Raw genomic sequence first — 12,807 nt, 5'->3', positions numbered from 1 at the left:
TCTTCAAATTAAGATGTTCAGTGTGTCTTATCCAAGATTATTAGGATTCAGAGAAAGTCCTAGAATTAGAAACAAGGGCCGCCCCCCACCTTAGTGTCCCTTGGCCTCACCAATCAATCATCCAATGTATGTCCCCTTCCTAATTTCACTGGCACTAAACATGCATACACACACACACACACACACACACACACACACACACACACACACACAGAGCAATAGTTCTTACAGTACAATTATTTCATGCCTTCATTGTTCAGTCACCGGTACATTTACAAATCATTTTGAGATGATTCAAGGCCTAGCACTGCTAACGACACCCTTTTGATTCTAGGTCACTGATTCTTATCTCTAGGACTATGATCTGTGTGTCTGCCCATTAAGAGAACATGTTAACCCACTGGCCTGCCTGATTAGATGGTGCCTCCTTTCTTCCCCGTTCCTCATAAACGCTTCCTGAAACTGCCTACCCAGACGTATTTTTAAGAGTGCCCAAATTTCTTCATTTATGAAATGAGGGACTATGCAATCTTCCTGTATATTTAAATAACACAAATTGCTACAAGACTGTCACCATTTTTAGATATAGAAATGACCGACAGAGTTGGATAAATATAGGTCCATATAATGATAGGCTTCAAAAGACCTATTATGCTATATTTCTTTTTGTTTGTTTAAATGTATCTTTACTGATTTCAGAAAGAGAAAGGGAGAGGGAGAGAGAGAGTTGAAACATCAGTGATGAGAGAGTCACTGATCAGCTGCCTCCTGCACGCCCCCTACTGGGGATCGAGCCCACAACCCAGGCATGTTCCCTGACCAGGAATCGAACCCCGATCGCCTGGATCCTAGGTCGATGCTCAACCGCTGAGCCATGGCCATCTGGGCATTATTATGCTATATTTCAATAAATTCATGAAAAATACTTTTCAAGTGTTTTTACTTTTTGCAAATGAGCACCACATTTCAAAATAATCTTTTTTTTAATCCTCACCTGAAGATATTTTTTCCATTGTTTTTCAGAGTGGAAGGGGGAGGGAGAGGGGGAGAGAGAGAGAGAGAGAGAGAGAAACATCGATGTGAGAGAGACGCATGGATTGGCTGCCTCCTGCACAGGCCGACTGGGGCCGGGGGTGAAGCCTGCACCCGAGGCCCGTGCCCTTGGCTGTAACTGAACCTGGGACCCTTCTGTCTGAGGGCCAAGGCTCTCACCACTGAGCCACACTGCCTAGGGCTCAAAATAATCTTACTTGAAATCTCAGCATATAAAAAAGTAAGGTAATTCTTTATTAGTGAAAATGTATCTGATAAGTACTTACCTATAATGTTTGCTAATCATAAGCCAGTCGATTACACTGATAGGAAAGTTTTGAAACTGGAATTACCAGATCCATAAACTTGCATCGCGTCAATACCTATTTGTGTGTCCATTGGTTGGGTACATTTTTTTGCCTCTTTTTTTTATTTGTTTGATTTTGGAGACAAAGAATTGGTACATGTTTTCAAATATTTGTTTAATACATGACTGTGGTCTACACAAACCCCAAGGAAGCAATTTAATGCCTTGCTGGATCTTTTCATATTAGAAATATGTAATATTACACATTTCAGGATTCACTTTATCCATCATAATTTTCAGCAATTTGAAAAATATTTTAAAAGATGAAATAAAAATGAAACATTTGTGGAATTCCCTAGTCTCCTTGCTGGAATCTAAGAATCTGACAAAACACAGTGTGGATTCTACTATTCTCAAACCTCTTTCTTCAAACTATTTGGCTCCAAGTACAAGTAAAAGTGCATTTTTGCTGTTGGAAAAATTCCAATCCAGCTAGCAAGATGAGGGACCTGAAATCTCCCCAGACAGCTTGATCCGTTGGAGTTTAGGTCAACGACCTATGAAGTTAAAGGTTACAAAAAGAAAGAAAATCTTCTAAAGGGAATAAAAAATTGATATTACCAGATGTTGGGCCACTCACACAGTAGAGTAAGATCTATGGTCCCCTGCAAGTGGCAGTTCTCCAGGGCATTACAGAAGAGGCAACCTCTTTATCTTGCAGTTGTGAGCTCACAGAGGAAGGAAAATCATATATGTGAGGTTCACAAGAGAGGCTACCAACCTTTCCAGCGTGAGGGAGTACTGCGCCTGGCTCCCCGCCAACAGGGAATGCTAACCAAATGTTTCACACAGGGTCAGTTTCTCTAGCAGGGCAATGCTCTGAGCAACCCAAAGCGTTTAAGTGGTCTCATTAATCTTCATAACACCCCTAGATGCAACCAGGGAGCGAGGAGGAATATTAGCATTCTTTAGGGAGACAGGCAGTGGTGCACGAGGTTCAGAGATTAGATTCTCGGAGTGTATCGTTGTACAGCTTAGGGGAGCTGCTCTCCATTTCCATTTCCCCCTCTCATTATGGAAGTACAAAGCAAGTGTTTACTGGGCTATAAAGGTTCACTTTAATGGCTGCGGTAAATAAAAATATGAGCTTTTCTCCCCTAGGTATGGACCTACTTTTGCCAATGTTCTGGAATAAAATTTGACATTGCCCATTCACATGTAATTACCGTATTACGTTTAGGAGTGCTAATATATGGGTAATACACAGGCCCAATAGCCTGAGAAACTCAAATCACAGAGCCATTAAATTTAGCAGACACCAGGTGACAGCTTGGAAGCCCCTACATCCCTCACTCACTAGGCATCTGAGTGCACTGCCTCCCTCTTCACTGGGGTTTATTTCTTATTGACTGCAGGACTGAATAATAACTCATTCCTGTGTCCCATCACATCCCCCAGTGGCCTATTAGCAGCAAATCACTAAGCACAACAAGATATTCTCTGAGGGAGCAGTATGGGCCTTAATAGTCGAAGTTCATCTGTGTCCTCGTGCAAAGTAATAAAATTCAGCTGGCATTAAAGAAAAGGTTGAGCCATCATGAGCATATTAACTAAATGACTCATTTTATCTAGAGACACTATAAAACTTAACTCTGACCTCCATTAATTATGAAAGACACAGGTGTTTTAAAATGACATTCTCTTAGAATAACTCGATTGGTCTCTGATGAATATAGCTATAAAATCAAAGATGAAATTCCAAGTTCTTACTGAACAGGTAGGTGAGAGGCTTTCTTGAGGACAGGGAGAATACCAAATAAGGAACACGGACGTGCATTTTGCACAAAAGGAGAATGGAGACAGAAAGCGAGTAAATCTGTAAGAAAATGTTTTAAGCAATGATGAGAAAAACTTATGTCAAAGTTTAGACCATGGTTGATCATGAAACAGTCTGAAGACAAAACACACACTGTATGAAACCTGTGACCGCTGGGGTAAATCTGAGAGCTGACAGCAGCGAAAAGCTAGCCTCACCTGGACCTGCGCCAGCCTCATCCCCTCATGATTTCTTTCTGCTCCAGATTCCATTCTAACTGTTACCCATATCCACTGGCACAGAGCTTAAAACAGTGACATCCTGCATGACGCCCAAATTTTCAATGGCACTGACAGACTTGAAGATTATAATATAAGCCTGTGACTTTGCAGCTAAGGAAAAGTAGCAGCTATATCCTTTAAAACACAAAAACAATTTTTATAATAATTGCTTAAAAAATGAATTGCTTAAATGTAAATATTTATTATGTCAATCATATCCATAGCTTTAAGAAACATGAGATTTAATTTCCTCATGCAACCATCCTATATAGTTCACCCACCTAGCTATCATTGCTATTTCTAAGATTTTCGTTACGCTGGTTGACTCAAAACACCTTCCAGAAGCCTTTATTTTTGTGGTGGTTATGACGTTTCCAAAATTACCTCGCTCATGTACATTTTCCACAAGTTTGGGGGAGCTTGATTAAATTTTAAAATTACCAATCTATTCCAAATATATAGCACAATGTTTAAGTAGTTGGATCCCATTTAGATCATGGCTTTGAATGCTGAATTTTTTTTTTTCCTTTACTAATATACTTTTAAATATGGAGACAGATGTATAATATACTCATGTTATGAGCTACCTCCTTTGTCCAACTTTTTCGTACTCTCCTCAAAAGTAATAAATATATGTACTTTGGACTATAAATTTTTTTAAATAATTTTGATTTCATTGTTGTTGCTGTTACCATATGTGTTTGGTAATCACTATCCCAGAATTTTATTGGCTTATTTCATTCTTTATTTCATTCTCTAAAAGCCTATTTCAAGCCCTTTATAAGTCCTGGTTATTAGAAATAAGTTTCAAAGAATGCATCAAAATCACGATCAAACAGTCTCAACAGCACCCTGGTCCATTTCAATACCAAGATTAAAAGTCACAGAAGTACATGGATAGCCTCTTGGTATTTGGCAATTAGAATGAAAAACAAAGATGGATTTTTAGTGGCATGCTAAAATTAAGACCAATGCTGTTAGCAAATTTCAGAGATATAAAATCAGAAAAACATTTTCCCATGAGCAAATTTAGTGACATAGTTATTAATCAATACTGTTAATCACACTGATAATTTAAATTTTACTACGCTCTAAATGTTATTTGCAAATCTCTAAGTGCTTTGAGGATTACAGGTGATGACTTATTGCTCTAAATTTAACTGGTGACTTTTGTTTTTTGTATGTCCACTGGGTATTTTGTTCCTTTCCATTTTTCAGTTAATAGAGGTCACTTTTCATTTTAAAACAAAATACCAAGGGAATTGTCCTATGATTCTTTTAACTTCTGTTTTCCTAGAAATATTCACTGCTCAAATTATCTCCATATACAATTATTTTTCTGGGTTATCTTCAGAGTTAGAAAAATCTGAGGGTTTTGTGTTTTTTTTAAATGTTTCTTCAAATAATCAAAGAATTACAACTCATTCCCCACGTGATCAACCTCAGCTAATGCCATCACAAGCCACACTCCCAAATCTTGCTCTCAAATCTGACCTTTGGCCCTTGCCCTGAGCCACCCCATTCTATTCACTATCAATCACTGTCAAACCCAGCACTGAACTAGGTCTCAAATCTGACTTCTCTCCATTTCCACTATCACTAAGTTTAAGTTGTCTCTACTGTCACCTGATCCACAGCCCCCAACTGCTATCCTTACCTCCAAAAGTCTCCAAACTCCAGGGCACTCTGCACACAATATGGCAAAGTATCTTTCTAATGCAAATCTGAGCTAGTTAATAGGTAGACTTAGATATCTCCCGAGTAACAGATTACTCTGGGAGAGGTTCCCAAATTTGCCAGGCCAGCAGATCACTGAGAGATTCCAACATTAATTCCAAAAAGTCTAATCTGAGTGATGTGAAGAGAAGCCTGGGCATCTGCTTTCTCGAAGGGCCTCTCAGAAAACTCTCGTGACCACTGGAATTGGAATTACGGGTCTAGAGGGTTAAATCCAACCTCCTCCATAACCTGCCCTCACCTAAAGCTCTGGCCTCACCTACTGGAAGTTCTCTCTCAGCTACCAACAGGTCCAGTCATGCCTCATCATGATCTGGGTCTTTCCCTGTGTTGTGGTCCTTCTGGCAGACTCCTAATTCATCCTCAAGGCCCAATGGGTACAGCACCTTCTCCGTGTACCCTTCTCACCCCCAAGGACCATCATGCTCCTTTACTCTTGATGTTTCCAGAGCCCTTAACTTAGACCTCCCTGAGAGAATTTAATTTCTTGTGTTGACCTACCCCACTAGTCCAGGAGTCAGCAAACTTTTTCGTTAAGGGTCCAATAGCAAAGACTTCCCTTTTGTGGACTCAGTTGTAAGTAGTTATCTCTGCAGCAAAAGCTCTAAAGCAGCCATAGGTAAGATACATATAAATGGGTGTGGCTGTGTTCCAATAAACCTTACTTACAAAGACTTGGGCCTTAGCTTGCCAGCCCTTGCACTAGGCTATAAAGTCTTCATCTTTGTTTTCCCAATGCCTAAGATGCTTCCTGACAGAAAGTAGGCTCAATAAATATTTGATGAATGAAAGAGCAACAAATGAACTAATAAATTTTGATGGGCGCCACGTGGGACCCACGAGGAGAAAAGGTCTCAACACTCAAATATTGCATCGTATACACACACTCAAAGTAAAGAGGCTGGTTCATTTTTATCACACTCCTATGCTGGCTTATTCATGTAATTTGGAAAACGGAAAACTGCATATATTTTTAACTAAATAACTACACAGCTAGGCTTATGCACTCTCCAGCTCCAGCAGGGAACAAAGGAAAGAGATGATTTTTTCACAACAGTGAAGGGAACACATGGTTAGAAGTCTTTCCCGCAAGAGTGTCTGTAGACCACCTGTTTGTTAAAAGCTCACACTCCAGGACCCCCTTCCAGCCACTGAATCAGAGGGGAAGGGAGTGGGGAGCAGAGAAAGCTGAACATTGAGTGAACGCCCCTGGTGATACTTAGGTACACTGCGTGGCAAATACTGCACAAGGCAGCAGACAAAGAGCGGACTTTTTAACATAGATTCAGGGAATTAATCAAATAGGCCTATTGGAAGAAGGGGGAGAGCCAGTGGAAGGAGGGGAAAGATACATAGAGAGAATCTTAAGAGAAAAACACACGCCTGGGGCCAACATGGAGAAGGGAAGGCTAGAGAGGAGTAGCTAAACCGTGAAATACAGGTTAAAAGCAGTTCCAGGTGGCTGGGGTGGAAAAGCAGAGCAGGAATGAAGAGCACGCCTGTCTCTTCATCACCAGCTGCTTCTCCTAAGTTGTAATTAATGTAAATACAATATAAACATCACCATTACCTGGGATTTCTTTGCACAATGGGGTTCTGCTGCTTTTTTGGATTCACTCCTAATTGCTGATTTCATTCCATTCAGCAGGAGTTACCTTTAATGTACAAACTTGACTAAAATATAGCCCTTGGAAACAGAAGCTGTGGCTACTAGAGGCAGAAATCTCATAAAAATCTCCAGTTTCCTTTTAATTGCATGCTGCTTCCAACAAATTAGTTCTAAGTTAAAACTTTAAAATGAGTAGAGGAATTATATCCACCAAAAGGAGAGAATTGTATCACTTTTTAAAAAATGACTTATATGAATCTAAAATTTAGCGTCCTTTGTTTAGAACCAGTGACAAAGTCATTTTGAATAAAGGAACTCATTTGAATTAAATAGAAGCCTGCCCATTCATTCCATGCGTTCTTATGGGAATAAACTCTTTGAATACTTAAAGCAAATACAGTCCCAGCACAACAGAAGTAATTTATCTTTCCTTTTTATCTTTAGTTTTGTAGATTCAAACCATGAACAAAACACTGATTCAAAATAATACAATAAAATTTTTCAAAACAAGCTTGTTGTAACTGTTAGAAATATCAAGCTCTGCCTTGGAAGCACTTGGGTTTTACTTCTAGTTTTTGGTAAGAAACATGCTGATAATAAATCTATACTATTTGTATGAACACATGTACAGAAATATCCCCCAATAAATGGAAATAATTCATTGATTATAACGGCAAGTTCCATGCAAGGCGCACGGTGGGCTGGTACTCACATCAGGCCAGTGTGCAAGGAGACTCGGGCATCCCCATTGCCCTTTCTCTTGATATCCGTATAATGCTCCCATTTTGTGATGCAATTTTAATAGAATTAAAATTTAAAATTTCCAGTGACAAAAATCGTTATACTTGTCATCAATTATGATGATTACCTGACCCAAGTATTGGGTGTAAGGGCTTCCATGTGTGAGAGTTACAGGTGAGTATGCCCTTCAATTTATATGTTTATATGACACTGACCTTGTCAGAGATAATGAAAATAATCAGAAATAAAGTTATAGGAACATAATAACTCAAAGGTCAAAAAACAAACAAAAAAAGCTGAAATCAACCCCTATTATCGCTGATGACACACTCTTTTCATTACTGCTATATGGCCTTACGCTTTATAAAAACATGGCTGATTTGTAAACACCCTGCTCTGTGTGTGAACCAAGTTAGTCCCCATTTGGAATAATATTTAAATGCCCCACCGAATCTCCTGCCATCCTTACAATGGACCTGAAACATGAAAGATCATAAGATTCATTTGGAGAATTAAAATGTAAACACACTCCCTTGCATCTGGTGTTAAATTCTAAGTGCAGGAAATTTACACTTGTGTCAGTTTTGTACTATCATTTATTTTCATAATTATCTATTCAAATAGCTCTTAACCACAACATATCCTTTCATTAAGGAATTGTTCTTTTTGTCTATATATCCTGGGAGCTGCTTTTAGTAGGTTTTTGGATTAAAAAATATCAAAATCAGTCATAAAATATTATCACAATAACATAAACCAATAGAAATCAAATACTTCATGGAAATAACTAAAAAGGTTAACTGTGATTATTTCTGAAATTGTGTTTATTCTTTATGGTTTACTGTATTTTCCATATTTTCTAGAATAAAAATGCTTGAGTCTCATCATTAAAAACACCAAAATTATTAATTTTTAAAGAGGCTTGGGCAAACAGGATATGAATGTGAATGCTTTTAAAATATTATGAAAGCCCGGCCAGGTGTGGCTCAGTGGTTGAGCATCAACCTAGGATCCAGGCGATTGGGGTTCGATTCCCGGTCAGGGCATATGCCCGGGTTGTGGGCTCGATCAATGACTCTCTCATCATTGATGTTTCTATCTCCCTCTCTCCCTCTCCTTTCCTCTCTCTGAAATCAATAAAGATATATTTTTTTAAAAAAATATTATGAAAGATAATGTGATCCTTAGAAATGGTAGATTTAGGGGTCCTTCCAGAAAATATATGAATTCAGATGCAAGGACCTTCTGGCGTTACCCAACCCAAATCCCCTGTGGAAAGGTTTTTCTTTTGCAGCAACAATGAGGTTCCTTTGGCAAAGAGCACAAAGAATCTTGAACTGAATTCCATTTCAGAAGATAAAGTGTCGCTGGTATAAAGTGAAACCATCCAATAAACAATTTTACAATGCCTAGTGCAACTATGAAAAAAAACAAACAAAACAAAAACCTACTCTCATTGTATTTTTCTACCAAGCATATATTTAAACCTTTACAGATCTGTAGAATATACACCTGCTATCTAAACTTCTTTTGGTGGGTCAAGCCCTCCCAAACAGGAATCTGAGGGTTGGGCTATTTTTAAAGTTTTATAATTGGCTCACACTCCCTCCAAAACATTCTGAGCCTAATCGCACCAAGTTTTCTAGGTAAAATTCCTATTCTTACTCAGTGATATCTGCCAAAATACATATGCACATGCATGCCAAAACCCATAGATATCCGCAGAGCTCCCTAGCGCTTCGTGCTTACTAGGTGCCTATTACTGTGACAATCACTTTTCATGGATTATTTCATTTAATCCTCACAACAGCTGAAAGGAATAGAAATAATTACATCAAATTTAAAGATGAAAAAATTAGACTCTGAAATGGGCTCAAGGTCACGCTCCTAAGCAAGTCCAGTCTATCCTTTCTTTTACTTACCAAGAGTCTACAAAGCACCATGCACCGTATGAGATTAGAAAATATAGCCCATGTCCTAGGATTGCTTATCTGAAATTCAAATTTAACTGTGTATCCTGGACTTTTATGTGCTAAGTGTGCAGATCCCACTGCTCTTGGTCACCATGCCATATAACATGCTAGGTTGACTCAATGGCTAGTCCAATCCCTCCTGGCCTGGCTGGGCTGGGACTGTGGTGAGATGAGGCAGATGGAGATTTCCAGAAACACTGAAATGGAAAATTCCAAGGATGCTAGGAGGTAGACCTCCAGGAACATTGGGATGGAGATCTGTAGGGATGCTGGGATGGAAACGTCCAGGGCCACTAGGATGGAGACTTTCAGGGATGGGTGTCCCCTGGGAAGAATTCTCAGACACGGCCTCTAGCCAAGAGGGACCATGAGATATCTAAGTCCCATTTTGCTCAGTGGCTTTTCACATTCACTAGGAGACCGTGTGTCATCGACCAAATGCCAACCACCGACAAAGTGTATGTGCACGTGGGGTGCTGCCTGTTCAACCTCCAGAAACATTGGAGAGTCTTTTGAGTGAAACTCACAAGAACTTTTCCAAAGTTCTTTAGAGTTCCATGAGGGATTGTGAGCCAGCTACACTAGTGGGGGTGATATTTGCACGCGCCGTCCCAGTAGGGGGCATGTTTCCACCTTGGCTAAGGGAAAGGGGTCACCTTCCAAAGGGTTGGCTTTGGGGTACAGAGACTGCCACTCCCTTTTGTCCTTTCCTAAACGTAGGTGTCTGGAATAAACCCGCTACGACCCCTAACCCCTTTCCCTTAAGTTCCCTTCAGGTGCAGAGGGGCGCACATACAAATCAAATCCTGGAAATATATACACTGAAACAACGGACATCTCTGAGCTTTTACCAGGAGAAACTGCTATATTCTAGAGAAAAAATGGCTCCACCATTTGGTAAGTCACTATCTGATCATGGGTGCTGGAGGAAACTGGACAAGAAATAATACATTAAGTGAACTAATGAAGGCAGATGACAGGTCTCATCTAACAGAAATTCTAAGAAGACCACATAGACCAGGGAATGCACCAGCTCAGGCCAAATGGAGGAGCCTTGGGCCAGATCCTTACTACAAGTTCATCAAGCAGATAACTTTGGGTGGGCTGGGTGGGTAGCTAATACTCCAGTAACCAAATACCAGAGGCAAGAAAGAGAACTTTTTACTTTGCGGGGAACATAAATAATATCACATGCCTGGACTATGTGAGAATGAAAAAAGGTGAGTGTAAGAGATGTGGGCCCACAAGGCATTGGGTGTGGTGGACCACATCAAAGAGCCAGCATTTATGCAATGGGAGCTACTGTAAGGGGATACTTAAAAAGATGACATTGGCCATAGTATGAAGAAGGAAGAGAAAATCTAAAGGCCAGTTAACCAATAACAATCCCTGCAATAAACAGCCCAGATTTCCAGTGATGGAATTTAAATGGAAATTAGCATCAGAAATCCGCCATGTATTCCCAATGGGCTGAAGTAAGAAAAAGCACACTAAGTGAGCCCTAAGGGACGGACGTAGTGTGTTTTTTATACATCATCCTCAAAATACACTGACAGGGGAGATGATTTGAGTGCAGGAATTATGCACATTTTCTAAGGAAGTCATGGTAAATATGACGGGGAAACAAGATCTGTGCTGACTGTGTTCCGGTGGCTTCAGTGTCAAACTGAAATGTCAAATGTTGACCTAGAAACAGGAACTTGTGCATCTTAAGAGATATAAATAGTAACAACTTCCTTGAATTCTCAGTTGGCTGGAAAATGGCCTAATCATGGTCACAAAGAAAGGTGACATGAGCCAGAATGGACAATATGGTCTGTTGATCTCCAGAATTTTACTGAGGAATCTAGTGAGAAGTTAAGAAGGTTTCTGGAGTCTAACTACCTGGCTCTGAAACCTGGGTCCATATTTTATTAGACATAATAAATGTTTCCCGGGGCAATGTATTTATCCACTTTCTGCCTCAATTTCCTTATCGCTACAGTAGGGATGTTGACAATACCTACCTCTCAGGATTCCTGGGAGGAAAAAGTGAGTGAATTCAGGTTAGAACAGTTCCTGGCACACGGGGAGGGCCCAATGAACGCTTGCTGTGTGGTCCTACCATTTGTAGTCTACTGCATGACACTCACACTGTACTTCATACTTGGAAGAATCATTACTTAGCACTTGTCAACTGTGGCAGAGCAGCCCATGTGTAACTGCACAGACATAAAATGAAGTCCGAACATATCTGTGGTGGCAAAACGTAAGATCTCTCACCTTGCTCCTACAACAAGTTCTTTCTGTCCTGGGTCAAATGTTAACTGCGAGAAATCCACAGCATTCTCCGCTCTGAACTCCCGTAACCAGGGGCCAATTTCTAAATAGGAAAAATAAATAAATGAAAAGATAAAAATGAATGATTTTTCTTTTGGGGACCACAGAGAGTGCACTTCAGGTAGCAAACATTACATTTCAGAAAGGATGTACAGGTTCCCCGATGTGACTGTTGAGGGGCCACTGAAGGTTTCCATCAGGATGTCACATAATCCACAAAGAGAATGTGTAAAGCACGTGGACGGCCACCCAATAAAGAGCGAGCAGGGCGTGGATGCGTGGTTGTGATTTACGAACCAGATGTGCATTTTCCCATTGACTCTGTGCTGGGCAGAAAATAACACGGTATTCACAGAAAAGACCATTTCCTGTGCAACTTGACAGGAAAGAGCCAAAGACTTGGCAAAATCGCAAAAGCTCTCCATAGGAACACAGACAAACGCAAGAGCACCATCTGCCTCCTTTCAGGGAGGACGTGCCATTCCACATCCCACCCTCCGCGTTCCTGTTTGGGCCCCTTGATTAGACGTGTCTTTCCTAGATAAGATATCCACAGTTACTTCTGGCCTCATTTGCATTTTTTTCTAAGGGAAATCAGGGAACAGTTACTCTTTAGAGACAGGTTTTTGGCTTTTATTTACAAGCACTAATACATCCTATTAAAGGGTTTCCAGCCTAGAGTCCTATTCTTATAAAATGACAGGATTTGAAGAGGCCTCGAATGGTGCTTCCTGAGCCATTTTTGTAAATTTCATTAGCTCATTTCTGACACTGAAAAAATATTCGATTCACCTGCCATTTGTGCCATACTTGGTCATCAGCCTTCACAGTTAACCATGTTATCTGAGTGTCTCTTTTTCTCGGATTAAACATTGAGTGATATCACACTGATTAAATAGGCACATAACTATCAAATCAACGAAATTACTGGTTCAAGGAAAAAATGTGCAGGGCAGGAAAAATCTCTTTCAAGAAAAGCAGATGCTAAAGTA

General features: G+C 40.1%; 1 protein-coding gene across 4 annotated transcripts in view; it reads right to left on the bottom strand.

The window, feature by feature from the left end:
- SEMA5A (semaphorin 5A) overlaps positions 1 to 12,807 on the bottom strand; it is a 362,632-nt gene that overhangs the window by 170,597 nt on the left and 179,228 nt on the right. For all 4 annotated transcript variants that reach the window (XM_087815351.1, XM_016217317.2, XM_087815350.1 and 1 more), the window contains exon 4: positions 11,759 to 11,858. In XM_087815351.1, the coding sequence (XP_087671477.1) occupies positions 11,759 to 11,858 (100 nt within the window). The remainder of the gene's footprint in view (positions 1 to 11,758; positions 11,859 to 12,807) is intronic.

The sequence above is a fragment of the Miniopterus natalensis genome, chromosome 3 (assembly GCF_054644295.1).
Source record: "Miniopterus natalensis isolate mMinNat1 chromosome 3, mMinNat1.hap1, whole genome shotgun sequence".
NCBI lineage: Eukaryota > Metazoa > Chordata > Mammalia > Chiroptera > Miniopteridae > Miniopterus > Miniopterus natalensis.
Note: the sequence above shows the minus strand (reverse complement) of the source record. Positions and strands in the feature narration are given on the sequence as shown.